This window comes from Haliotis asinina, chromosome 3, assembly GCF_037392515.1.
Source record: "Haliotis asinina isolate JCU_RB_2024 chromosome 3, JCU_Hal_asi_v2, whole genome shotgun sequence".
In the NCBI taxonomy this organism is placed as follows: Eukaryota; Metazoa; Mollusca; class Gastropoda; order Lepetellida; family Haliotidae; genus Haliotis; species Haliotis asinina.
In genome coordinates, this window is record NC_090282.1 from 62,283,356 (window position 1) to 62,311,172 (window position 27,817).

At 39.2% G+C, this 27,817-nt stretch overlaps 2 protein-coding genes across 2 annotated transcripts in view; one reads left to right on the forward strand and one right to left on the reverse strand.

The window, feature by feature from the left end:
• Window positions 1–25,721, forward strand: LOC137278291 (cys-loop ligand-gated ion channel-like). Its single transcript, XM_067810538.1, has 8 exons — window positions 1–562; window positions 8,264–8,386; window positions 9,044–9,235; window positions 9,787–10,044; window positions 11,237–11,392; window positions 17,315–17,500; window positions 18,040–18,087; window positions 23,948–25,721. Exons 1-8 carry the CDS (start codon window positions 359–361, stop codon window positions 24,056–24,058), a joined length of 1,278 nt encoding a protein of 425 aa, XP_067666639.1. The 5' UTR covers window positions 1–358; the 3' UTR covers window positions 24,059–25,721.
• LOC137278293 (ceroid-lipofuscinosis neuronal protein 6 homolog) overlaps window positions 25,427–27,817 on the reverse strand; it is an 11,536-nt gene continuing 9,145 nt past the window's right edge. The window contains exon 7 of the mRNA XM_067810539.1: window positions 25,427–26,673. Coding sequence (XP_067666640.1) covers window positions 26,403–26,673 — 271 coding nt within the window. The 3' untranslated portion in view covers window positions 25,427–26,402. The remainder of the gene's footprint in view (window positions 26,674–27,817) is intronic.

Genomic DNA, 27,817 nt, shown 5'->3' on the forward strand with positions numbered 1-27,817 from the left:
GCGGATATAGTGTGTTGTTAGTAACCTATGCGCAAAACTTTGAATAGGCAAAGAACTTCAGCCACTTGTTCTGGATGTTTCACTAGCAGCCGCCAAGTTAACAGTACATTGCCTCTTTTATCAGCCAGGAAACGGACGAAGCAATGACTCCGTGCTCATTTCGACACAAGAACTAACATGATAATACTTTCAAATGAATCTGGTAGTAAATAACCGTCTTCATCATGCTACATAATTGCCAGAAAAGGGCAATAACAGCCACAGCCCGAGCAGGATATTCATTCCGTGTCCAGTACACCGGTATCTGACACAGGGACTAGGAAGAGTCGAAACCAGCACGTATTCCCCAGCGATCACTATGGAAATACCAGAACATAACGTTTACTATCCATCGCTGGCGAAATCGCATTGTGACCAAGACGAGGAGGCTCCACTTCCATACACAGCCTCCAATACCCTTATAGTGGATTCCAGCAAACGCTTCCAGAAGCCGAGAACTCCGGTAATACAGAAGAGAATTCAGTTCACGGAGATGGAGGACGATGAGGGCACCGTTGAGCAGGTGAGTCCTTATCAGTTTCAAATACCATTATACCCTTGCTCCTACAAACCAGTTGGCAATATTCAGAAATTGATAGATAATGACGTGCATGTTTTATTCATGTTATCATATCAACTGAAACCACTGTTGTATGCAATCTCATTACTTGCTATAGAGAAAGTATAGCTGAATCAGAGTAGCATTATTGAATTTACTTGAGGTAATTGCATGTCGTAGGGTTAGGTAATCAAACTTAGGTTCGTTTGTTTTACTGACGAAGACCTTTGATTTGAGGTCTTATTGTAGATATATTGCGCAATGCAAGCCACAGTTTAATATATTCGGAACGTGGACTGTGTAGGTTGCCTGTGTTAATGGTGGAGATACAGATGTTGACAACGGTATTGGCAAAATTGACATTAAGTGGAAATCCCTTAAGTAAATGAATTAAACAATGAAGGTCACTGATCTCAAACGCAATGACTTTTAAAGCCACCGTTCCATTGTTAAGTGAAATTCACGCTACGAGTCTATGAGAATTTCGAAAACATATTGATTAACGCAATACAGCGGCTTGTACAAATATAGTTTCGTGGCTTGATCGGAGTATATTTGGCGGCATTTTATGTTTCTTATTCGGCTGCACATTCGACCTACAGTTATGTCAATATTGATAGCTACAGGCAGGCATAGGTACGGTGAGTCATGCAGCCAGAGATCTGATATCGCAATCTGGAATACAGGCACAGGTCTAGTGTCACAGTGGCCCATGCAGGGACAGGGCAGATTTCACAATGGGGTATGCAAACACAGTCTTCGTGTCCGGATGGACCGTGCAGACACAGATTTCATGTCAGGATGGGCCATGTAGTTACAATGTACCGTGCAGGCACGTGTCAAAACGGGTCATGTAGACACAGGTCTGGTGTCACAATAAGCCGGGCACATGAAGACCTCGTGTCACAATGTGCCATGCCTACATAAGTTTCGTGTCACAACTGACTATGCAGGTACAGGTGCAGTGTCATACTGGGCCGTGCACACAAAAGCCTCGTGTCACAATGAGTCATACAGACACAGGTCTAGAGACAGAATGGGCCGTGCTGACAAAGACTTCGTTTCACAATAGGTCATACAGGTACAGGTCTAGTGTCACAATAGGCCATGCTTGTCGTAGGAGGTGACTGACAGGATCAGATTGTCAGGGTCGCTAACTGGGCTCTCACATGACATCATATCCGAATTGCGTAGATCAACGCTAATGATGACAATCACTTGATTGTTTGATACGTATTCGATAATTTACACGTCACAGTCATATGGTTGGGAGAGTGGTGTGTGTGATAAACAACCCGCAAACGATCGAGCTCTCTAAGATTCCATCTTGTGTGGTCCTGGCACCGTGCATCGATGAACGTACTGTCAGTCACTGGTTTGTCTGCAGAATACCTGGGGGTTCCTTTCACGAAGGAACCTTTACCTTACCTTTACCTGAACTCCCATTCCATAACAATGCGTTAAGATTATCTTGTGACTTACGCTCACCTTGGTGCCTTGTTAAGGGAGGGACCAGATTTTTGAACATCGAGAATTGTTTGAAGTGGAATGAATGAATGAATGAATGAATGAATGAATATTCCAAACCGCTTGGCTGAATTTATCACTTTATGTCCTTTAGTCATTGATGATGATATACGCATGACAGTTCGTTCACATCGACGTTGCATAAAGAGCCGACATGCGAAAACAATCTCATTCTCAAATGCCCACGATAACCGTCGGACCGCTATTGTCAAGAGACGTGTTTTCATTCTGAAGTGGTTATTGAACTTCAGATGTAAAAATTAATATCATAAAACCTGCACTAATGTCACGACATGATATTTCATTTGCATACTGTAATAAGATGAATATTCATTATTTCACATGCACCCACGTTGGATGCATAATAATATTTTGAATGAATAGTGTTATCAAATAATTTATATCAAATATCAAATATTCTGATAAATATCACTACTACGTCTTTATAGGCACATACGAGTGAAAATCAAACTTCACATTATAACGTTGTAACAAAGTGGGGGTAACTCAGTGGTTAAATCGTTCGCTTGTCACGCTGAAGACCTGGTTCGATTTCCCACATGGGTTCCCCCTTTGTGATGTAGCTGGAATATTGCTATAGGTGACATAAATGCAAACTCACTCACTCACTCATTTTAACAACAAAGTTACAATACACAATTTCATGCTTGTGTTACCCCTCGTTTAGTGAAATTCAAGCTTCATGACCAGATTATCAAGTGATCTCTACTGTCCGTAACTATCTAAAGGTTTTCTTCAGTCAACTCACAGAGTGTCACGATATTATCCATTCTTCATGTTATAGTTTCGACTATCACAAAGACACCGAATACAATCTGTGCGTGTTTTATTGAACACCCTTTGTCAACATTATTTGATAATGATTGTTTTTTATATGGTCCGAAAGGTAGCGGTTTGTTATTAGGGTGGAAATGATTTGCTGTCTTTATTCCTTACGAACATATATACGTGAGGTGTAGACAAACATGGTGTAATGTTCCATTGAATATTTTTGCATGTGCTTAACAGCGTGGATGAGTAGTGGTGTGCCTTCCTGTGCCTGTATGTACCAGTCCGAACTAAACTTGATTTTTTACACCACTCTATTGATATGATATAGTGCTGCTTAACATGGATACCCGAATGAGTGAATGTAAACTGACTGCAACCAACCATTCCTTGTTTCCTCCTCCTGGTGCCAAGCGCCAATCATTGTACCTACAAGACCCATTTTACGGAAGTCTTCAGCATTAGTCATTGCCTTCCGTGGTGCAGGCAGAAACCGTATCTTCTAAACCTACGGGGTTTTCCCATATGTATGACAATCTACACAACACAAACTCTGATTTCATTACATACTGACAACTACCATGTTCTCTGACTTTTCAAGAAGGGATTCACGTCACAAAACTTGATTACTGTAGCAAATGACAGCGTCAAGGCAGACCAAAGGATTACCTATCACCACCAATATCGGTAAATGTCAGATGTTGCTATGTGAAATGACGTGCCAAATGGGAAATCGAAAAGAGAGTCGTTTATTTGTTCTAATAATAGCATTCCACGAGGTAAGATGATATGCAATGAAATGATATCTCATAAAGATCAACATCTCGCTATGCCATCTGCGATCGTTAAAGCAGTGCATATTTATACCGCTGTCATTTCTCTGAGATGGAGCTTTGTATACTGAACAGTAAAATAATCGCATCTCTAGCTTTTTGTCCTTTTTTCAAATAGAAGTCACAACCACGAACGCTTCTTTCTTATCTTTTTTCATGTGACAAATTCCGAATCGAAAGTTCCAAAGATCATGAAATTGTATGATCATAACATACCTTTCTGTGTATATATAGACAGTGAAATGCGAAGACATGAACACGTGCATCTAACACGCATCTATTGTTACAATGACATATCAGTGAAAATACGTCAGAATGAGAACAGCTACAATTTGATTTAGTAAAACCCTTCATCAAATCAACAGTGGATGGTGTTCATATCCAACTGCATCATGAAAATGGTGCAGCGAGTGACAGTTGATGTATAATATGAGAAAAGCGTATACTGCCCCATTGGTTGCACCAGTCGTAAAAGCATCCAAAGGCAAGTCAAGTCAATAGTTGCCCCCAACGCATGAGTGAGTGAGTTTAGTTTTACGCTGCGTTTAGCAATACCACAGCAATATCATGGCGTGGGACACCGAAAATGGACTTTACACATTGTACCCATGTGGGGAATCAAACCCGGATCTTCGGCGTGACGAGCAAACGCTTTAACCTCTTGGCTACCCCACCTCCTGTGGCTATTCAGGGCTATTCAGCAGGGTTTGGAGAAGGGACACAGGTGTCCACAAGATGATTACTACACACAAAATGTACGCAAGTTTCACGATCAATAATAATAATGTGTGACGTAACCAGCATTACAAATAGAATAGTCACCGGTTGCATCTTAGAAAACCGATGTGTCCTTGTGAAGCGGCCGACCCAAACTTCGCCGAGGTGAATATCCGGGTTACAACTGGTCCTTAGCAACCCATGATTGTCGTAAAAGGTAACAACAGTGGAAGCTGTCTAAACCAGCACTCATTGGGGCTGAAGAAATAACCCGGTTGTGACAATGTGCCGGATTGTAGAGCTGATAATAAAGGAACAAGCCAATGTCACGGTTGCTAACTTGCCGGATTGCACAGATCCCGGTTTGGGCAGCTTCCACTGTAACGGGATTGGGTGGTCAGGCTCGCCGACCACAGGCCATTGTATCTCATTTGCGAAGTTCGTTGCGCATGCTCATTACACTGGATAGTCCGGTCCAGGCACAATTGTATTTACAGACAAGTGAATTATTTTTAAGGGCTGTGTGTTCAAGATACCTCATATTATATTATCTTCCACGCACTCTCGTCCGAACCGAGCCTGGGCATTCGTCATCATGCTTTAAACAATAAACTACATGATCCCACTTGAACTGCACTCCTACTCTTAAAAGTGGCGTCCTCGCGATCATCATCCCCTAAAGTTTACACCATGCCCGCACTTTTTGACGGCACGGTAGTCTATCTTGCCCACTAATATCAATAATACCTTTTCACTAAATGCCTATATGATACCTGTTTCTGTATTTGGTTCCAATGCCTCCTCTAAGAATGAAAAGATACGTACTTCACACTTGCCAACTGTTATCTGAGATAGTAAGTGATCATGGCGTTTTGTGGGTTTTAGTAATAATCCCTCAATAACACAATATGAGACTCCAGAAATGTTTCAAATGTCGTTTTAAACTGTAAAACGTGTACAAAACATGACGTTACGGTTGTCCCAGTCATCTGAGGAACCGTTGTTCGCTGTGAAGTGTTGGTCGTTTCGATGGGAAAGCAATCTTTGATACTTTCTTAGCGCTGTATGTGGGAGTTACAAGTGTGATAAACGTTTGATCATGTGGAGTTGAGTAAAATATATTGTTTACGTTAACGTGTTTATCGATGCAAAGCGACATACATTACGAGTCAGAAATGTGAGTCCTTTTTGTGTTTTTTGTGGTATTCTTCTGTCACACAGACATATTATCACTCTTTCAAAATGGGATTTACCTGTGTGGTGAACGTTTGGCCATGACGAGTATAATATATTGTTTAAGTAAACATATTTATCAGTGCGAAACGACATGCATTACATTTTTTTTCTCTGTCACACAGACTTATTATCACTTTTCAAAAAGAAGATCACAAATTATTTCCCTTCTGGACCCTGAAAATGATGTTCAACGGCAAGAAGTATGAGATCTGCATGTGATAATTTGATCTATTTCACAAAAAATCCCAAAGAAGACACTTCTGCTCATCCGATCTCTTTCACAAAAATCTAATATCTATTACAAAATTCAATATCATTTACATTTCGACCACCAACCAAATGTTTTCAACAAACAGAAACCCCAGCCCTTTCGTAAAAACCTTTCGTAATTTTCATTTCCAAACAGCCATTAAAGTTTCTTCTGTTCCCATGGTGCAAGAACTCCAAGGTGAACTTTGACCTCTATAAGTACAAATTAGTTCAGTTGTTATTGATCAGTTGCAGTCCAAACAACGTAAAATCACCGAATGTTTAATCAGTTTTCTTAATTAACTTTCCAAATAAAGACATTTGTTTCGAGTCAGTATTTCATTTTGTGGGTATTTGGCATACTGCGGGTATTAAATCACTCTTTTGCTAAATGAAACGGTATTGGTTGCATGGGAAATCATACCACCATTTGATTCTGTGGTATGTTTTAATACCCTGAGCACAGACAGTTAATTGCTTTGTGAACGCTCTGAATCTATTTTCTGCATCTGGCCTGTTATAAACAACTGTTGACATTTAAAACGTGGTTATGGAGTCTTGTTACACTACTGGGGAGCTGATATCCCTCTAGTATCTCTCAAACTGGTTTTAACATTCTGCATCGACAATGGAACCGACATTTAATGGGATATATTCGCAAAATGTCCTAGCTTCAGACTTGCGTTTTTCCCTCTTCATTTTAACATTCTGCATCGACAATGGAACCGACATTTAATGGGATATATTCGCAAAATGTCCTAGCTTCAGACTTGAGTTTTTCCCTCTTCATGATGGCAGTCTTTACGTAAATGAGACTGGACCAAACAGTATAGTGACTGAAATCATGAGCACGGATTTTCGCAATTGGGATGCGATGACATCGGTCAACTAAGTCAGCGAGCCTGACCACCAGGTACATCTAGTCACCTGTTACAACACAAACGGATACATTAAGACCAGTTCTAACCCGAATCGTAACGGGTCTTTAGATAACTGAATGAATGAATGAGTGATTGAGTGAGTGAGTAGAATTTTAGGCCGCTAATTTGACGTAGGGGGGCACCAGATGTGAGCATCACACATTGTACGCATGTGGTGAATAGAACCCCGTCTTGGCGTGGCGAACGAACTGTTTAGCCACAAGGTTACCTCACTTCACCACTTTTGATTATCACACACGCAATAAAACAGACAGAGCATTAGTTAATGCAATGATGATGTACTTTTCGTGACAATACAGATAACTTCCGAAATTTCTGTTTGCTTTTGGAAAATTGTATTATACCTGTGCAAAAACATTGATGCTACCAACATTAACGAAGGGACAAAATAGGATTCCTCTGTAGCGGCAGATGAATCACACGATCAAATGATTATACTTCATATTGGCAGTGTTAGGTACAAATGTATTATTCGCGATTTTTTAAAATGAATCGATCCTTTGTCAGAGTAATACTATGTACAGAAATTTGGTTTCAGCGATTATCTGTTAGCTTCCTTACCACACAGGTACAATCCCTCTGACCACATTCACGTTGGTGACGGTAATTTCCATTCTCTTCCCACAGAGGTTACCTGTCATATCTTCCTACGAACCTCTGTTCTAATACGGCCATATTTCGCGGTTCTTATAAAATCCCCTAACGCCAAAAATGGCAGCAGATTTATCTCCCTTTTTTTCTGTCCAATCAGAACACGTGTTACATCGACTTAGATTCAACTTGACAAATGCAAGCAATGTGGAGAAACAAAAATGACATGACTGAGTTCTGTCTAGAAGAAACATTTGAGTATCGCGCTCGGGAAGAGGTTGTAGTTTTCACGATGCATCCGGAAATTACGGAGATCTTGCTGAAAGGTCGCTGATTGCACTACTAAATCTGATTGCCTCCAATCACGAGTCTTGAATACCCGCACCACGAAAGAGTCGTATTAGAACAGATGTTACGTAGGAAGATGGGACAAGTAACCACTGTGAAGAGAATGGGTATTATTTATTTATTTATTTATTTATTTATTTATTTATTTATTTATTTATTTATTTATTTATTTATTTATTTATCATTCCTTGTCCGTGAGTCTTATGCCTTTTCTTCACCACAATTATAAGAAACATACTAGGCTACTACAAGTCAGCTGCAACCCCACTACTATGGAGCAGCCTCCCAATCATTATCAAAGAAATCTACTGTAAAGACTCTTTAAAAAAAGCCATACACTCCATCCGTTCACAGCGTCGCTCATAGTTGTTTCAGGCTTTCTACTTCAGAAGAAACAGACGTTATATAAATTCATTATCATTACTGTATTGCAGGTGAGGGTTTACATTCGCGTGGTATTCCTGAAGATCGGCGAGGTGAACACCTTGAAGGAGAAGTATGCTGCGGATGTGTTCCTGCAGGCCCGATGGGAACAGCCCAAACACTACAAACAGCTTGTAAGACATACTCATGTATTTACAGGATAAGTTATGGGAGATACAAAAACGACTAGCGGCCTCAACTTATCGTTCATCTGCTCAAAAATCACATACATACACACACGCACACGCACACGCACACGCACACATGCACGAGCGCGCCCAGGGTCAGGTATATATCCATGGCGTTGTGTTACTACATGTCACAACGTACAAAGGTCAACGACGGCCCCTTCCTTAAAGGCCTGCCTTAACGTTTTTTGTACTGATCGTGCGGAGAAATCACAAAATAGGCGTGTTTTCGGTTTTTCAGTTCCATGTCAGTCCTCACTGATTTTACTGTGAAAACAAAATTTATCATATAACAGTCCTCGATATAGCTAAATTACTATTTAAACTAAGTCATTCGTTGACAAATATGCACTTACCGTCGAACGCGTTTATTGTGTTGGTCATTCAGTAGACCAAAGTGCCTGATCTTTTGTGACGTACTTTTCAATTTCATTTTAAAAATGATCGAAATTATTCAACTTTCAATTCATTTATTTTTTCCTTTTGACAACTGGCGATGCTCAGTGCTCAGCTAGTTATGGTGACGTACATAAAATATCATGACAATGTCATAATAACTTCGGTGAGTTAAAACAAATCTAGTCATGGTGCCAATGTTGACAGGACGAAAATGGGAAGGAAGAAGAATGGGACCCCCAGTTGCAGATCGAGAACGTTCTTGGGGATGCTAAGGAAGAGGAATGGCGATATAAAGAGGCAATAAGTCCAGATCATTTCCGCGTCTTTGAGTGTCGCCGTATAAAGGGAGTCTTTGTCGAAAACCTGGAACTACAGCATTTCCCATTCGACACACAGGTAATCAATTGAATGTCATCGACATTGCCGTTCAAATGTTCTCAGCTTCAAGGAATCCACCCCATACGAAGTTAATCTCTTCTCGTCATGCATGTTGCACACCTGACAGCAACATGACGTCATTTCTGTTATTTATAAATCGAAGATACTGCTAATTAATACAAGATTGTTGCTACAATGCTTAAGATGCATTGTCATATCTGATCATAGACAGATTATGAATCATTTGAAAAAAATATTTTCGAAAAAATCCTACTTGTGCTGTTGGTTTTTAAACATTTTGTTATTGCCAGATACTATATTGAAATTTCAAGACAATGTTCTTGTTTGTTTTAAGACCTTAATGTCGAACTCGAGGAATGATAACATCCCTTTTGAGACCACTGAACAACTTGCGATAAATCCCACAGATTATCCTGGAATTCGACTGACTCGTTATCGAGTTTAGGTCACAACTTTATCCTGTACGAAACCCTTTGAAACCACCTGTACTAAAGCCTTTGAAGGTACCTACCCCGTCTAAACCAGAGCTCCATGTGCATTTGTTTAAGGACCTTTCCCTGACGATCTCCTCTGAGTTGACCGAGTGTGAGGTGGATCTTCTGGAAGACAAGGAGGAACTCAGTAGTGTCAACAAGCAAAGCTTCGTGGACGAGCAAGAGTGGGCACTGTTCGAACACGTGGAGATGTTTCCCAAGGTGTCTGTGAAGGAGTACACCAGTTCCAGGGAAAGACATCCTACAATGATGGTCATGTGTCATGCAGCAAGACGACCGGGTTTCTTTGTGTGGAATATATTTCTGACAATGGTGAGGTAGTATTGAACATACTATACGTGGTGAGGCAAAAATGTTCGTAGAACTAACTACCTCAAGCTGTGAATCAGCAATACCGCCTGTGGTATTGCATACTTTGATCATCCTGTGATACCTGTGAAGGTTTCAACACCTCGCAAGAAACAGTATTAATATTGTGAAGAGAGTTACTCTTACGAGGTGATGAACCTTTCACAGGTACTCGTACTTCTGATAATCTTGAGATGGTGTGGAACATATTCCTAACAATTATGAGATGGACTACATATGCACTGTATTTCTAGCAATGACTAGAGAGAATCGAATATGTTTCTAACAATCATAAAATAGAACGCAATATATTCCTGACAATGAGGAGATAGTATGATGATATTTTTGTATTCTCGTCAGTTGCAATGATAATATATATACATATTGAAACAAACTAATTAACATCTTTTTTTTCTCAGACTGAGCAAATCTAATGAACTGGTGCATAGACTATATCAAATATTTCCATACCATATAAATCATTACGAAAAATACTCGTACGGTTTTTTCATTCACAGAATTATAGGTCTTTGAATTGGGTATTGCTTAATGAATTAATATGCATATTTCTAACAATAACAATAAATGACTAACAGATTGCAGGAAGTATTATGCAATATGTATCTGACAATCATGAAATAGTATGTAATATATTTCGGAAATCATGAGATAGTATGGACAATATTTCTGACAATGAAGAAATAGTGTGGAATCATGAACTAGGTTGGTAACTGTTTCACATTTCATAGATATTTCAGTGGATTGGAATGGTTCATCTGACCTTAGTTATTGGTTAGTAAGTCTTCGTCCAAGTTTATGGACATTTTCACATGTCCTTTTGGATAGGAACATGTTTTCAGCAATTTCTGAAAATGTTTTAAATCATGTTGACCGCCTTCCTTCACGCGATAGTGAAAGATTACTGTGTTCTATTGTTACAATTTTCTTTGATCAGACCCATAAAGATTTTAATTCACACAATTAAATTCAAAATCTCATTTCCAGTTCATGTATATTTCATGGTTGCCAGTCGTTTCATCATCTTAAGTTAGTGATTGTAATGTTCCTGAAGCCAAATTGGCACTTGACATGACATTGTCAGATGACTTGAGGTGTATGTATGGACTGTATTCTAACGACAGTGGTTGCTTTTTAGATGCTGATAACGCTGTTGGCTTTCACGACATTTGCTATTGGCGTGACCCTGACCCAGAACCGACTTCAGCTGTCTTTCACACTGGTGTTAACTGGAGTGGCCTTTAAGTTTGTCGTCAACCAGTCGCTGCCAAGGATATCCTATTTAACATATATGGTAAGGCAAGAATGTGTCGTCATTGATGTTGACGATAGCCTCGATGACAGTGTAATCAAAAGTGTTTTTCAACTGTTGTTTTGAGGACAAATACGATTTTTGTAAGCATTTTGTTGACCCTTATTATTATGTGTAACTATGCTTGTACCTGAAATGTGGCAGGCAAATCAGCAGCAACGATTCATACTGACCAAGATGACCCTAAATTTCAGTAGTATATCAATATTCGCCCAAAACAAGTAAACGCCTATTTTAACAGAACTGAGTTATATCTCGCCAAGGGGAGCCACAGACGTGAAAACGGTTCGCTCATCACTGCAATGTTCCTAGTTCGATTCCCACAATTGTTGCTGCGCCTGAAGTGTCCAACGTAATGTTGGTAAAGGTGGAGTGTGTTCATTTTGTAGGTGGGAGAAAGGTCCAGTTTGATATAGGTCATTAACATGTTTTGTCTTATGTCCATACACGAACCTTTCTCAAGACCAGTGACAACATTGAAATTCTGCTCAAAGCAGCATTAAACTCAGCCAATTAACTCACTCACTTACCCTAGGTGGCATGTATCCTGTTTCTCTTAACCTCAGTAATTTTTGGTAACGTATTGAGTGCTTCATAGAAAATTACCTGTTTGAGTGAATTTTCCAAAGCCGAACGTACATGCATTTTCTGCAACATGAAGTCGATGCAAGAGCCGGTGGACATGTGCATGCATTACATCGATGCCATAGTGTTTGATCATACGGTGCAGCTAGTCTCCATACAGATGATCTGTCGTAATCTATTGATCGTAAAGGCCGTGGATTCCGGGCTCTGTATTTTCTCTATCTTTTCACCCTTTATTTCCCATTATATCGAATAACACACTCAGAATGAGAAAGGTTACTGGGATATAATATTTTACAGCCTTTGAAATTGGATACTGTCGCGCGGATGCAGGGTTTTTCGTTCGCTTTATCTCTGTAATAAGGTGAGCCTGATTTTAATCACACTGGTGTGTTCTGGAATCAGTTGTAACCCAAACCGACAATGAGATCCTAAAATCAAATTTCATTTAATACGCCAAGATATTATCTGTTGCTTTCTTATTACATCGCCGATTATTGTTTTTGTTGTTCGGAATTGACGGCTAATCTCAGGGTGGACAGCACAGTGAATAGGGCTGGGGAGATGGGTAAAGAGCTTGACCCGGGCACCTATGTCAATACCCATTATGATAATGTCAGTAGTATATTATTATTATTATCATGTTATTCTTTCATGTTTAAACAGTTGTATTATCTTTGATGATTGAGACACAATTGTGCTATCACCTGTTTTGAATATAATACATAGTTAAGGTATGGAAAAATTGAAAAAGGTATTAAGTTGTATTTAACTCACAAAGGCACTCATATTTGCTCATCTCAATAAATAAAGAGGCTGCAAACATTGAAAAAATGAGGAACCTATATGGTCAACTATGACTCACTACGGAACAGTAGGTTAGCTGAGCACTCGATTGTCATTTCAGAGCCTCCAGTTCTATTTCCGGATGGAACCCACAGCCGTGATATTGCTGAAATATTAGTAAAGACCACACCCACACTGTTATTAGAGCGATATAAACTGAGTTAATCGGTTCCAAATTGGAAACAAAAATACATTATTCTGTCTAAAGTTATATATAATTTCATGGCTATGAACTGAATGGATCACCAGTGCTGTTTGTCACTGTTGCTCTCAATCAAATCAGCTATGGCTTTGATTTATTAACCCTTGTAAAAATATGACAGGTAAACGCTTCAAGATAAATGTCTTAGATTTGATAGCAATATTGACATTAAAAGTACATGCGCGGATTTACACAGGATAAGTATCATTAGTATCAACAATTCAAATAAAAAAATATTAATGGTGTCAGTTGTGAGTAGGCGAGATTGCACTGATGACGACAAAGTCAATGACGAATCACCATTTGCGTCATTCATGACAACAGTCGTTCCCAATTTTACTCCTCAATATCTTCCAAAAACCAACAGTATTATTTTGAACAAGCGAAATCCGATGATCTTTCTTTGTGCAGCAATCTAAAATACATTTGACGTATACTGCGATGTGCCCTTTGTCTCCTAGTGGTTAATTATAGGATATTTGTCAGAAGCCAGAGACACAATGGTACTTATTAAGGGCGATTTCCGCAACACTTAACACTTGACGCGAACCAATATTTCCTGAATGATCGGAGTTTTATGATTTACATATGACGTCACGTTGCCACGCAGCATTCATAACACACAGGTGAGCAATACCAGCCGAATAATATTGTATTATATATCATGAAACGTCAGTATGAGGAAATATCACTGAAGAAAATGTCATTTGGGAAAATTGGTTTCTAGAAACAGAAGACAGTATTAATTATATCTCAGCCAGACTGCTTTGAACATACCCTCTATCGCCAGAGGGCATGTGGGTCTTGATACAGGAATAATGATAGTACTGTGTTGGGAATATATTGTGTGTTTGGACAACAAACAAAGTCGGTTCGTTGTTAAGAACGATATGTTAAAGAAACAATCACATTTAAAACATTTTTATGGTCACATCGAAAGTATATCAGCCTGACAATCGCATGGACTCATAAAATGACACATGCAGTTCGAAAACTGTTTTTGGAGTTGACCGTGTAGATATTTATTTCACCTACTTCACTGCTTTATTTAAACTCTTTTATTCATTGAGTCATTTGCACACTTTACTGAAACATAATTAACCATTGTCATAGCACTTATAAACTTGTTTCACTGATTTTAATAATTCAGTCGCAGGTGCCATTTTGTTAACATTTAATTTCATATAGCGATCTTCCAAATAAAGTCAATTCATATTTTGTACATTTAACAAGGCGGTAAGATATATAGATACCATGTATGTTTCTCCCTCGGGTAATAAGGTTTGATATACGCCTGTTTGTACAAGTATTACCAGAACCGGTAGTGTCGTAAAATGGTAAGATCGTTTTTAAGGCCGATTAACTTTAATTTCTGTGTATGATTCTTGACTTCGTCACCTCACAGTGTCGAATATTTTCACAACGCCGTCACGTAGCTGGGATTATGCTGAGTACAGCGTTGAACAATAAACAAACAAACAAACCATTCAGCCCCTGCAGTATGCTGAAATTCAGTGAGAGTCAGGGATTCTAGACCATCAGTTCCTGAGACTTGGATGGAAGATAATAGCTTATCACACACCGATCGATTCATTCTTTGGAATTTGAACACGAATATGCTATGATCCAAAATTAACGTCTTTTTACTTTATTGTCTCATTGAAATTATTGTATCAGTAGCTAGTCATGGCGTAGTTGTACTGATGTCTGCCACTAGAACTCGCGCCAAATATAATTTTCGAAAAAATGAGTCATACGTGTATAGATAAATACTGTGACGTCATGCACTGTTCCTTAGGTGCATTACAGGGTGAATATAGCTGATAACTAACGACTCTATGATGATGACATGTGCTGAAAATGGAAAAACGTGATCAAACCTGATCAAAGGCAAAGAAGTATTTTATCATCTTCCTATATCATATCCGTCAATCATGTATCGGTGTTTATTGCAAGGACGACGTAAATGAGCTGAATGTGGCCACTGATATCAAATCGCATCACATTATCTCGCCGTAGTCTGACGTAAGCAGTAGTACAAAAGAAAGCTGGTCAGTTGATGAGGATATGTGTGGAATTTTATACATGTGGTGAAAATAGCAACGTATGACCCGTGTATAAAGTTCGCTCGAAAACAGATGGGAAAAGAGGTTAAACCACGAGGAAAGCTATGCCTATTGTTCTTGTTCTATTATGTTAGCATAACTTGATCAAGTGCCCTCTGGCAATAATTCTATTTAAATAATAAAACTAAATTCATTTTGATAATGTTACATTACAGGCTTATTAGATAAGCATACCCTCATGGTGTAAGCTGTTTTATCGGAAGTAGACTACTACGGTAGTAATGCATAGGTTAATGACCCTTACAAGGTAGTTATTGAAATAACCTCTGCCAGGGCTTAACCCGAACGGAAGTTATTTAAATAACTACCTCGTAAGGGTGATTAAATTAAACCTAAGATTAATGGAGTTGAATGAGCTTATATTTAAGCTAGTAACAACTTAATGGTGGAGGCAAACCAGAAGTGTCAACGATCTTATACACTTATTACGACTGTGATATGTTTTTGTGCGAGTGTGATGCTGATAGACCTTAAGTAAGTGAGTGAGTTAGTTCGTGAATGAGTTGGGTTTTACGTCGCATTTAGTAATAGTCCATCAATATCACGACAGGGGACTCCAGAAGATGAACCTTGAATATCAAAGAGGACGGTCGTAGGTTTTAGACTCAACGACGAACCCCACAGCGAACTGAATGTCAAACTGTAGACGGATATAAACGATTAATGAGAGACAATCCACTAAATGGTAGAAAGCAAAGAATTTGTCTAAAGTTTTGCAACATAACATATGTTTGAATCAAAGAATCTTGAGTTAATCTGGATATATTGACGTATGACGTCATAAGCTTATTGCTGTCGGCGTGTTTAGTCTTCCCTCTGCATGTGTCTGTGACAGGTGGCACTGATGGGACAGGATGCGCTGACGTTCTCACCAGCACCTTAACCATGACGTTTTGAAACAATATATATATATATATACCCATTCTTAATATGTTGTCCAACTAAATAATCAACAATGTAAATGGGCACTAAAGATGAGACTCACGAGGTCACATGAAACCCTCACAGTGTGAAATGTAACTTTTACAAAGTCAGATTGGTACTAAGATCATATAATTGTGGAGATGACATTTGTGGATAAATTGCAATAAGATATGACTGCTGGAAAGGGTGTTGCAAAGTGAGACTTAATTTCACATTGATGGAGTTCATTGCAATTGTATACCGTGAATTAATAATACTAGGTCGTTGACTTATCAGCCATGTACGTTAAGAAACAGAATGGCTTGATGAGAATGTAGCAATGAAATGATATGTCCGTGTATACAGCGTCACACTACACGGTCAGAAAAAAGAGGCGCTGCAATTCACTTAGCAAAGCTGCGTCCAGTGGCTTGTCAGAAACCGATAATTATGAATTTACATCATAGCTTCGACAGATTAATTTCTAAGTCTGCCCATTCCCGCACTCGCGGGTTCCATCATCGTGATACAGAAACATGACCGGAATTCCTTATTCCTTAGAAAGCAACAACCCTTTGTGTTTTAATTTCATTTTGTGTGTACATGAGTGTAATTTTGAAGAATACCCATGATCTTTACATCTTCCATGATTGCCAAACGCAGTCATAGATACCCACTTGAAGAACTTAATACAGTTTTTGAGAGCGACCCGTGAGGATCCAGGTTAGCATTGATCTTCAGCAAACCAAGCTTTTCCAGAGAAGCAACTAACGGGATCGGCTGGTTGGTCGACCCATGTTATTGTATCATGTAGACCGATGCTTAGGTTGATCATTAGATTGTCTGGTCCAGAGTCGATTGATTATAGGCCGCCGTATTGCTGGCATATTGCCGAGTGCAGTCTTAAGACAAAACATATCTTTATTGGTAAAGAGTTCAAGTTTATTTAATGATCGAGACATGACAAAAGAGTTATTCGATTTGGATAATCAAAGGTCATTCAGTACTCTTCACAAACATCAATACTATGCCACCTACAACATGTATAAAAATGCCGATACGGAGTTATCTCTGTTTATTTCTGGTTACACTTCAATACCAAATACAGGCAGTACGTTCATTGAAAATGTTTTCCGAAAAATGTTTAAATAATTGGAAAAACATGTTATCTAGAGTTGTAAACTGTTCAGATTTTTTGGACATTTTTCTGTATGATGCATGTTTTGCTTTATGTTAATTCAGGACAAGTACATCCTCTCTTCCATGGTGTATCTGTGCCTGGTGTGCGTGTGGCACTCGGTGATTGGTCGGCTACATGAGATCGGGCACGATGATTGGGCAATGGACTATGACTGGAAAGCTCTCCTGTGCTTCGTGTGCACCTACGTCTCCTTTCATTTAGGATTCTCGGCATGGATATATAAATATGTAAGTACTAGGACGTGACATATAACGCGTGTAGTTACACGTGTGGGAGTTTCCTGTTTGTCAGATGTAGCAGCTGTGTTTTGGTACATCTAGGACTTCGTTATAAGTATGTAAAATATTGATTGACTCACAAAATGCTTGCCAGATTTTATTTATTTTATTAGCATGTCCTGAATTAAAATGTGACGAAAAGTTAAGGACTTTGGGTTGGTTGGCGTTGGCCAAACGCAGCAACGGATTTTATGCAACAACAATGAGAATCATCAGTAAACTCTAGAAGTGTATGCCTTACTCAAGGGGACCTGCTTCCCGTATTTATCCTGTTCTCATAGTGACCTGAGAATTCATTTAAATATTCTTCAAAACGAGGAGGAATGATGTTTCTTTCAATTCACTATTTTTTCTATATCATCCCACAAACAATATATGCGATAAAATAAAACTCAAATATTAGCAAACAGTTTTCAACCCTAGGTATTGAATTGCCTCAATATACAAAACCAATACCTCACAGTAACAAGTTGTCATATTGGTTTAAGGCCTGGCGCCGTCGACGCCTAATGGAGAAAAAGGACGAAGCTTACAGGGTAAGTATGTGTTGTACGAGTGTCCAAATTTCTGTATTTCAGTTCAAACCGGGTAGGACTTTTCATTTTCATTGTTGTTTATAATCTCGGGACAACAAATCTTTAATATGTTTTCGCCTCCAAGTATTCCTTTGTAACTGACTGGTACGTTGGCTTACCCATTAAGGAATAGTTTACCTATCTGTATGTGGGCTACTCCAACATGTACATGCATACACATCAGAGAGAATTCCAAGTGCCGCATACATGTATGTGATCCGGTTAATAATAGCAAGCTTACTTGGTAGTCGTATTAAAAGCACAATGTCACACCACATTTGCCGAAACAATGTCAATTTCTCTACCGCTGAATACTACTTTAAGCGAACCTTACAGAGTTATGTCCCTTGGAGCGCTCTTTACTAATGGCCGACGCACGGGTTATGATTAAAACCAACACGGCAAACACAGGCAACACAGCGTGCGATAGTTTACGATGTATGGAGCAATTGTTCACATTCCATATATGGCAAATGTTCTTTGTTTAGAAGGTGTCCGTCTCGAAGTTTAAATTGACGATTTCAGGCAAGGAAAGGATAACAAGTCTTTTAAAAAATTACTGCATCAGTAGGAAGCTAAAATGAGTGCAATCTTATAATATTGTCCAAAAATATCGTCCTGAATTTGTCAGCTTTCCCTGAACTCTCAGTTTCACCGAACTCAAAACTATGGTAGTTCACTATTACATATAAATGGAATTAGCTAAATTTACATTCCTGACTCTATCCCAACAAGATTGTAGTACCTCGTCCAAATGGCTATATTTTTCAGTTGTTTGTTTCTATGAATATCGTTTTGAGGCTTCGGTACTGTCTGTAGTTTCTTTCAATGGAAACCTTGCCACAGGCTGCATAGGAAGTCAGTCTTCCTCAAGCAATAGTCTGTTGTGTTTGGGCGTCTGAATCAGCACCTATGTTTGTCGTTGTTTTGGACAATGTTACGTTTGACTCAAACTCAACGAATATTGAATCGGTTGCCTCACTGCGTGTTCAAACATGCCGTTTAAAGTGTCCATTAAGGACATAAAAAGCTGCATTTACCTTAGAGTGAAAATGACCTCATTCCCTTGTGAATAGTGTGCCATTACTTGTATCGCCCCAGCATGCAAATCTAAAAAAGTGATATCATCATCGCATGTCTAAGGCGATGTGTGAAGATGATGCATGATATCGTCGAAATAGGACATTACATTGCGATCTCGTGGATATCTCTTGTGACTACGGAAAGGCTGTTTTCTCTATTCAAACTCGGGACGTCAGTAACACAGGGATCAAAGAAAGAAGATCATATGCTTTGAACCGTAGTTTTGAAGCTTCAGATAATTGCGGTGAGTAATTTAATTGCGATGAGGATAATTATCTGGTAATGACTGTCACTTAATATCACGGTGGTCCATGTATCGTTTGACATTTCAAACTTTCCATACATATCATTTAAATCCGGTAAACCCTACATCGCACACGTAGCCCTATATAAACCTTTAACACTGATTTGATTATCTGTTTACTCACGAAATTGAGGTTACCCCACATTGGACTGACATTAAATATGTGGCACAGAAATATCTTGTATGACATATTTGCACCAAAGTGCTCCGAACATAGTGTCACATACCAAAGTAACCACTACAGAAGAATAGTTTGTTTTGCAAAACTTTATTCCTCCCCTTAAGATATAAGTTACCCCAATACCTATACTAAACTAATTCTACAGGTGCAAATACAACTAACTAATCTAACTACCTAACCTAGCTACATATACAGTTCGGTCTACCACTTATATTGCTAAAGTTATAATAACACTACTACTACCAACTACACTAAAATCCTAATACCCTCACTAATATAGATAATGATTACATATAATTCCAATTGGAAACTAAACAATTGAACTAAATAACAACAAAGGAATTTGCCACTCAGAGAGAACACTTTCTCTTTATAATGTAATAAGAATGTAGGTGCACTTTGGTTCCACTTGGTGACGTCATGGTATTTGTGTGGTATCCCTCACACCCAGGCGATGGTTTCCCTCACGGAGTTTAAGGGGCCTGTGTAATGGTTGATGGCTGTGCCATCCACATCTCACATTACTAGGAGATACATGCTCCTTTCACAACAGGGAAAACTCTTGTCTGTCTCCTTACAGGCGGAGATAATACCCCTCTCCTTACTTTAAGGATAACCGGCCAGTTCCGGGACACTACAATACAATATAAGTAACTACAGTTACTCATTAAGACATGTGTCAATGTCTTATACTTTATACATGTACTTTACTCCGATTTACATATATGAAAGTGGAACAGTTTTTGTGGAACGGTAACATTCAAATTTTGAATGGCTTTGTGGCTATATAATGTTACAATGTACACATATATCTAGAAATACTACATCAGTTAAACAATTTCTTGCTACATCTACTCAATCAATAAATACAAAAGTAATAATGATAATAAAAACTTACGCCAGCCAGCGTGAGATGCAATCCCATACAAAAGTTGAACCCATGCAGGTGAACACAGTGGTGATTCTTGCTGACTGTGCAGATTACTACCCTTCCTCACTATTTATACTGACCTCCCATACCCAAGCTACTCGACACCTCTCTATTGTTTATAAATTAACTCCCCAGCTCTCTGGCCATACCTGGTCACGCTTCCTTGAACATAACCCTGTTCCATTAGTATTACCGAATATAATCTAACAACAACCCCCCAACGATTTATAACCCACTCTAACAATACCATACTACATCTATTTACAGTACCATAAACTAATGATATAATTATATAAACAAAATCATCTGTGATCTTGACACATAGTATGTGTGTCTAATTCAGCATGTGTAGATTTCTACGATTATATTTCAGGATAGAGAAGAGGGGACGATACTGAGCAGTAGACTGCAATCATTGTAACATGTAATGTTACAAGACTCAGACTGATATTATCTTGGGGCTTCGCCCAATCTCAAGCGCTTATAAGGGAACATAGCGAAGAAACATGTTCTACCTCGCCTTGCCGGACAATACCTTCATCCGATCATGTTCTTCAAATTAAAATCATACGATGATCCTTTAGCTGTTATTTTAACGGTTAAGCGCTCGTGTATCGAAATCCACTTTGATGTGTCGAATTTCTGGTTATCTCGATGTAAAAACTTGTGCTCCTCTTGAGGAATCATTACCTGCATCCCTTCAAATTCTACTCAACGATGTTTGATTGTCTTACTCTAGAGAGTTGCTTTATGCAGAATGTGCGGTTTTCGTTCTTTGGCTAAAACAATAGCGGCGATCCAAAATGAGTCTCTATCTTCAGTCCATCAGATCCTATGGGATGGTTCATTTCTAGGAAGAGGGACTGGAGTTTTAAACAATGAACAATGATTTTTATTTACGATGAAAACGGTATGCAACAATATGATCGTGGCTGACAGTGTGTATTTTTCAACATCCAGACGCACAAAACTACAGATATACGTAAACATTTTAACATATCTCCAAATGCTATGTTTCTGAGATATTTCATGATTTTACTTTATAGAACGTTCGTCAAAATGCCCCCGGTGTTTTGAGACCAGGTCGCGTGAACGTACTACCAAATAAGTTTGATAACACGAGAAACGGGCGGACACGGTGAGAGTTTTACAGTGGCACACAAACACTGTCGTAGAAATAGATTAGTAGCTGCACATAGTATTCTAACATTAGTTATTTGTGTCACAAATGCAGACGTTTTTGTCACAATTTATCAAATTTGTTAATTTTTGTCCTCTTCTTCTTCTTCTTCTTCTTGAAAATTAGTCCACAGGTTTATACATTATAAATATGTTTAGTTCCAACTTTGGAACTAATTAAATCCATTCTTCTTCTGTTTTCTTTTTCTTCTTGAGTACATTTATATTAAAATCTGACTTATTCCTTGGAAATAATCCACAGGTTTACACATCATAAACAGGCTTACTTCCAACTTTGGAACTGACTAAATTATTCCACAACAGTACCTCGTTGTATTTATTTGTTTGCACAGGGCCATCGGCCCATGGTACATAGATAATTTGTCCACGGAGTTTCAGTATTCAGTCGCACATAGTATAGTCAGAGCAATACATTTCATACTTTTAACATTAATAACGTACATCATTGATCCATAGAGTTTCAGTATTCACTCTCGTTGTGAGTTTTGTTATTGCTCATTACCCTATATGAATTTTAATGCGGAGGAACAGTTTTTTTAACTGTTTTGAAAGAGGCGCACGAAGAAGTAAGCTTACAAATAATCCGCACACAAATTTCAGAATTTCATGATTTGGTTTGTCTCGAGATACCCTTCTGGCATCTCCATGATGCACTCCGGAAACCGTGCCAGTGATCTGTTGAAGAGTCAAGAACAGATCATTCAATGTGTATAGTTGCATGGGACAAAGCCTAAAGCAACGCCCAGTAGAATCCCGATTCCTCGCTTTTTGGTGACTGAGCTTGCACAACTCTGAAATCACTGCATATTTTCTTCTTTTATAGGAACTTAAATCTGTCCCATTATGCACCATCTAACTATGTGTGTCATGTTGCGGACTTGTCTAGGAACGTCAATCTAATGTTAAGACGGATGATAAAAGTTCTAAAACCTTTGGAAAATTAGTATCCCTTATCTTTCCCTGTCTGATTGCATACAATATCTTCTCGTCGACATGGACCTTGCATTTTACTGATTTGCAGACAACCCTTAAGGTTTGGGTTTTGATTGGTTAATCGGTGGTTCTGTGCTTTTCCTCCCAGAATTCATGATGTGCACCTGCCTCAGCTTTCGTAGAAATGTCAGGGAATGTAATCTTGCATATCGTCCATTCCGTTCCTCCCATCAGTGTGTGTACAGAACTGTTCATGTGATACCAATATACAGAACACATTAATTGTACATTTGTGAAGATGCTAGAACATCAGAAATTTCTCCGTGGCTCGATACCCGACGCGTCAAACGAAAATCATGTCGATATTGATCGTGATGTCATCACTGGATTCAGCGTGAATATATTATCTTGGGCCTTTGATTAATATAGGCTTTGAAACAATACTCCAGTTGAAATATCAGTGACATGAATCATCAAGGGACCAGTAAAAAGGCTTGTGGCCCCGGTGACCAACGTCTAGCCACCATCATTTACTTCCACACACCAGAGGGATTCGAAACTGATAAGATGTTATTAAGTACACCGGCGAAGAAAACGGGGCAATCTTAGCCATGACAAACGGTCAGTTCTAAAGGTATATGTAACGACCAAAACGCCTATGCTGCCAAAACATTTGGAATAATGAATGTTTTAAGATTAAACTTTATTTCGTTTATGTAAGTCCGATACACTGAAAAAGCTTTTCTAACTGCCCTCTGTTATAAATGGGATACACTATCAGGAATGTTTCAGCCACGACTTGCAGTTGCACTTGAAATGTGAGCTAAAGTATGTAGCTCTGAAGGGTACAAGTGTCCTTCTTTCCAGTTCCCACTAGCTATGAATGCATGTGTGTGGGGTAAACAGTTTAAAGGTCTTAGGTACTCCCCATGCCTTAATTGGGTCTGCGTTTTATGATTGCGCAATGCCATTTAGAAAGAGAGTCATCAATAGTAACATGCTTTGGCCTTTTGGGGATTACAGTGCAGAGCTGAGTTCTTTAGTTTCCAGCTTGAGTCCCATCCGGGATTCGAACCTACACTCCCAGAGTCAGGCACAGAATCGCAACACACACAGTCGGACAGCTAATTATTATCCTTGTACTAGTTAGTATTTACGTAATCATATATTCCTTTTGTGTTTACCCTAGGACAAGGTGAAAATGATTTGCCGAGAAGAGTCAGCAACTCTCCTTAAGCGACGTAGAATGAGCGCTTGGAGCCCAGCCGTTACTATGAAGAACGTCCTACAGCCCACGTGACAAACCGCCATCTCGTACAGAAAGGGAGACAACCCAGGCTACAGTGACTACATTGAGACAAACATTGATGACATTGCCTAAAGTCAAGATGATTAATTATGCCCATTGACAAATGACAACAGCAAACTGTGATCCCTGATTATGCATTCCAGAAGGAACACATCCCGGCATTTGTGTTGTTTGTATTCACCAACTGATCATTTTGTGCTGGCTTTTGGTGTATATGATGGCTCTGATATAGTACATCGTAAACACAAAACACTGCTTAACCAATTTATGCTGCTGACATCATTGAGCAACCAGATTTGTTGGAGTATTTTCTGAATATTATTTGAATACTTCTTTTCTTCATGTTATGATCAAAGAAGTCGATACTGTTTCTTTGGGGTTGTGTTTTGAAATTAGGATGATGCATATTGTTATGTTGTTCTTTACCAGATAGGACTCAAGGTCCTGTTAATCAAAGCGACCGTAGTGCTATGACAAGTGTAACTACAAGGCTATAACATAGTGAGATGAGGTGAAATAGGATTTAACTTCGTACGTAAGAACCTTTCGCTCATCTGACGACGTGCATGCGTTTGTATGCACTGTTTGTACTAGTCCAGATTTGAACTGGTTTCATAGTGTCAGCTCACTGAGATACCATGCAACAGTTAAGCATGAATACCACACCCAGACACATTATGCAAAAACTCCGAACAGACCAGCCCTTGTACCCACTAACGCCAAGCGCAGAGACCAGCAAGCACCATACTTTAACGTTTTGGGGGTTTTATTGGCGGAACTCCAACCTTTACACCACGGAGACGGTCGCTTTAACATAGATAACACAACTGTCCTAGAGCTACGGTCGCTTCGTGAAACGTGTCCCAGGACCTGCAGAAAGCGTTCGTAACGTTGGGACGTGTCGTAACTTAATAGTTTATCAGAGGCTTACAAATGTCGTAGCGTTAGGAACGTTTTGTGGATATGAAACCAGGACTCTTTGTCCACAAAACTGCGGAGTCTGGGTTATTCTTAGAAGTGTGTGTCATTTTCAAGCCAATATGACTGTACAATTGCAAACTACGGTTATAATGAACTCAAAGGGACCATTAATTTTAGATCTTTATACCATTCAGTTCGTCATCCATCGGTTCGTCAGTTCATTATGAACGTAATGCTCTGTGCACATGAAGTACATGTTCCAAATCTACCTTTACAAAACTTATGCTTTAAGTCATGTTCTTAGCAACATAATTTGTAATATACCATTAAAAATTAGGATATTGGATTTATAAGATTGACAAAATGCAAATGATAAACCCAAGGAGGAAATAGATGATGAGGAGATATTAAGTGAAATGTGACAATTGTTCTATAACAATCAGTATGGATGCATTACTTATGTACATTACTTATTATCATATCCACTGGCATTGGCTATGCTCGCAAAATGGAATATCCCCTACTTTTGACTCTGTTTTATTCGTGGCTGTTATGTTAAATATGACTGGAGATAAAGCCTTAGGTGTTGTTGTAAATATATATGTTTCTCACAAAGTTGAACCTATTGCATATATGAATTCACATCCCTTTGGGGTATAACGTTTGCACAAGATGCTACTGCTGAGCGGTTCATGCGTTTCAAAATTTGAATGTGAATAAATGCATGCACATATTTTCTATTTTCCAGTCTATGGTAATAGTTCACAGTGTAGAGTCCAACACACAAATCAGGCATGGGCTATCATTGATCCATTTGTATATGAAATCAAACACACAGCTCGACTACGCCTGCAGTTTGTTTGTTGCTCTACGCCACATTTAGCAATATTCCAAGTGAACTATATGGCGGTATGTAAATAAACACGTCTCGACCAGACAATCCAGTGATCAGCATCATGAGCATCGATAGAATGACGCGTGTCAACCATATCAGCGAGCTTGACCACCCGATCCCCTTAGTCGCCTCTTACGAGCCTGGGTTATTGAAGGCCAATTCTAACCTGGATCTTAAAGGTTTTGCGTTACTTAGTAACTTTATCATTCAGTGAATAAATAAATAACATTATTTAAACCCGGATCTCCATGGGCGATCACTGCTGAGGACTATATATGGAGAGCTGACGTCATACCTGTCGACATGTTATCGACAAACAAGACCCTGTCGTCGAAAGTGGCTTCAAAATGGGTAGTTATGGGTCAAAGCACCAGCAGCGGGTGGGGTAGCCTAGTGGTAAAAGCGCTCGAGTTTGATTCTCCACATTGGCACAGTATGCGAAGTCCAAGTCTTTGATCCCGGTAAGGTAGTGATTACATACTCCTAAAAACGGCCTAAAAGTCCTCACTCACCGTTTTATCACAACTTGTCAACAATGTGTAGCGAGTAATACGACCAGGGCTCAGGAATGTACACAAGCCCTGGGTACTTTTGTCTGAGGACAGGGTCGTTCCACAGATACGCCACCCACATCACTACTAGTACAAAGGTCACGTTGAACGTGTGAAGGAGAAACAAGCCGTTTACGTCAAGTCTCTCTCCTCGCCCAGCTTTGATGGCCCAGATCACCAGCATACTGACCAGTGTTATAATGTAAACACTGAAGATTTGTCCCTCTGTTACCAAATACCTGCAATAAAATATCCACAATTAAAATCTTTTCGCACGGAAGAGAGACTTAGGACAAAGTATGTAAACAATATTTTGAAAACACAACTTTATTAACTCGAGGCAGTGAAACCTCGTCAGTACAACCCCATTTTTCGATACAGTGAAAGCTCGTTAATTCAACTCCATTTCCTCGATACAGTGAAACTTCGTTAATACAACTCCACGTACTCGATACAGTGAAACCTGCAACCTATTTGACTGGTAGGGTCCTGTTTAACATGGTTGGTCAAAACAGTCACAGGTTTTCCAGTCTGAACAATCTGTGATTTTATGAATTGGTTCAATGTCATTTAAGTATTGAGTCAGATAATGTTCTAAATACTCGATCACTCAAACAAAGTCGGTCGATAAAACACGCTCTTCCAATCAGAGGCTACCTGTAAGCAATATGCAATCGTCAATTCGTTCACAAAAATATATAAATCGATATCGATCGTTTTCACAGTTGTTTACAGTTACTAACATTGTAAGTTCGTGTATTGTACAAATTAATGAGTTATTATGTTGGTATATTTCCAGCGAGCTGGTGCTTTAGCTTGCATATTTCAGTTACGGGCTGTTTCATACATAACACATACATATTATACACACTACTGCGAACATTGTGACACTCAGCTGTGCAGGGATTTAATTCCCAATGCATTTTCATTATATTAACCCACATGAACTAGCACGGATAATTCAGATGAAAACATGTGGCATGTGACAGCCTGCATCTTGTTTATTATTTTAGGTCAATATATATGAGGTCAACGACGGGTCGACCTTGGGAAACACGTGTTTTGCAATCTGCATAACTGGCCCCAATACGTAATTCTGTGCGGCATGTAAAACAGAATTCCGGTGTATTTATTCAAATCATTTGTTGTGCTAAAACGACTGGTAGGATGAAGGCGTTGTTGTTCTTATTGTTGTTTTATGTTTTACAGATTAAGATAGATATGCTGCAGGGGGGGTGGGGGTGGGGGGGTTGGGGGGTGCATTTCGGGTGATCCTGGCACAGTCAAGCCGGTAAGGTTCATCATCGGCTCAGGGCCCTCGCCCCCTCTACACGCAGCCCAGACAACGAATGGGACTTCTTCCAGGAAACACTGCCTAGTCGA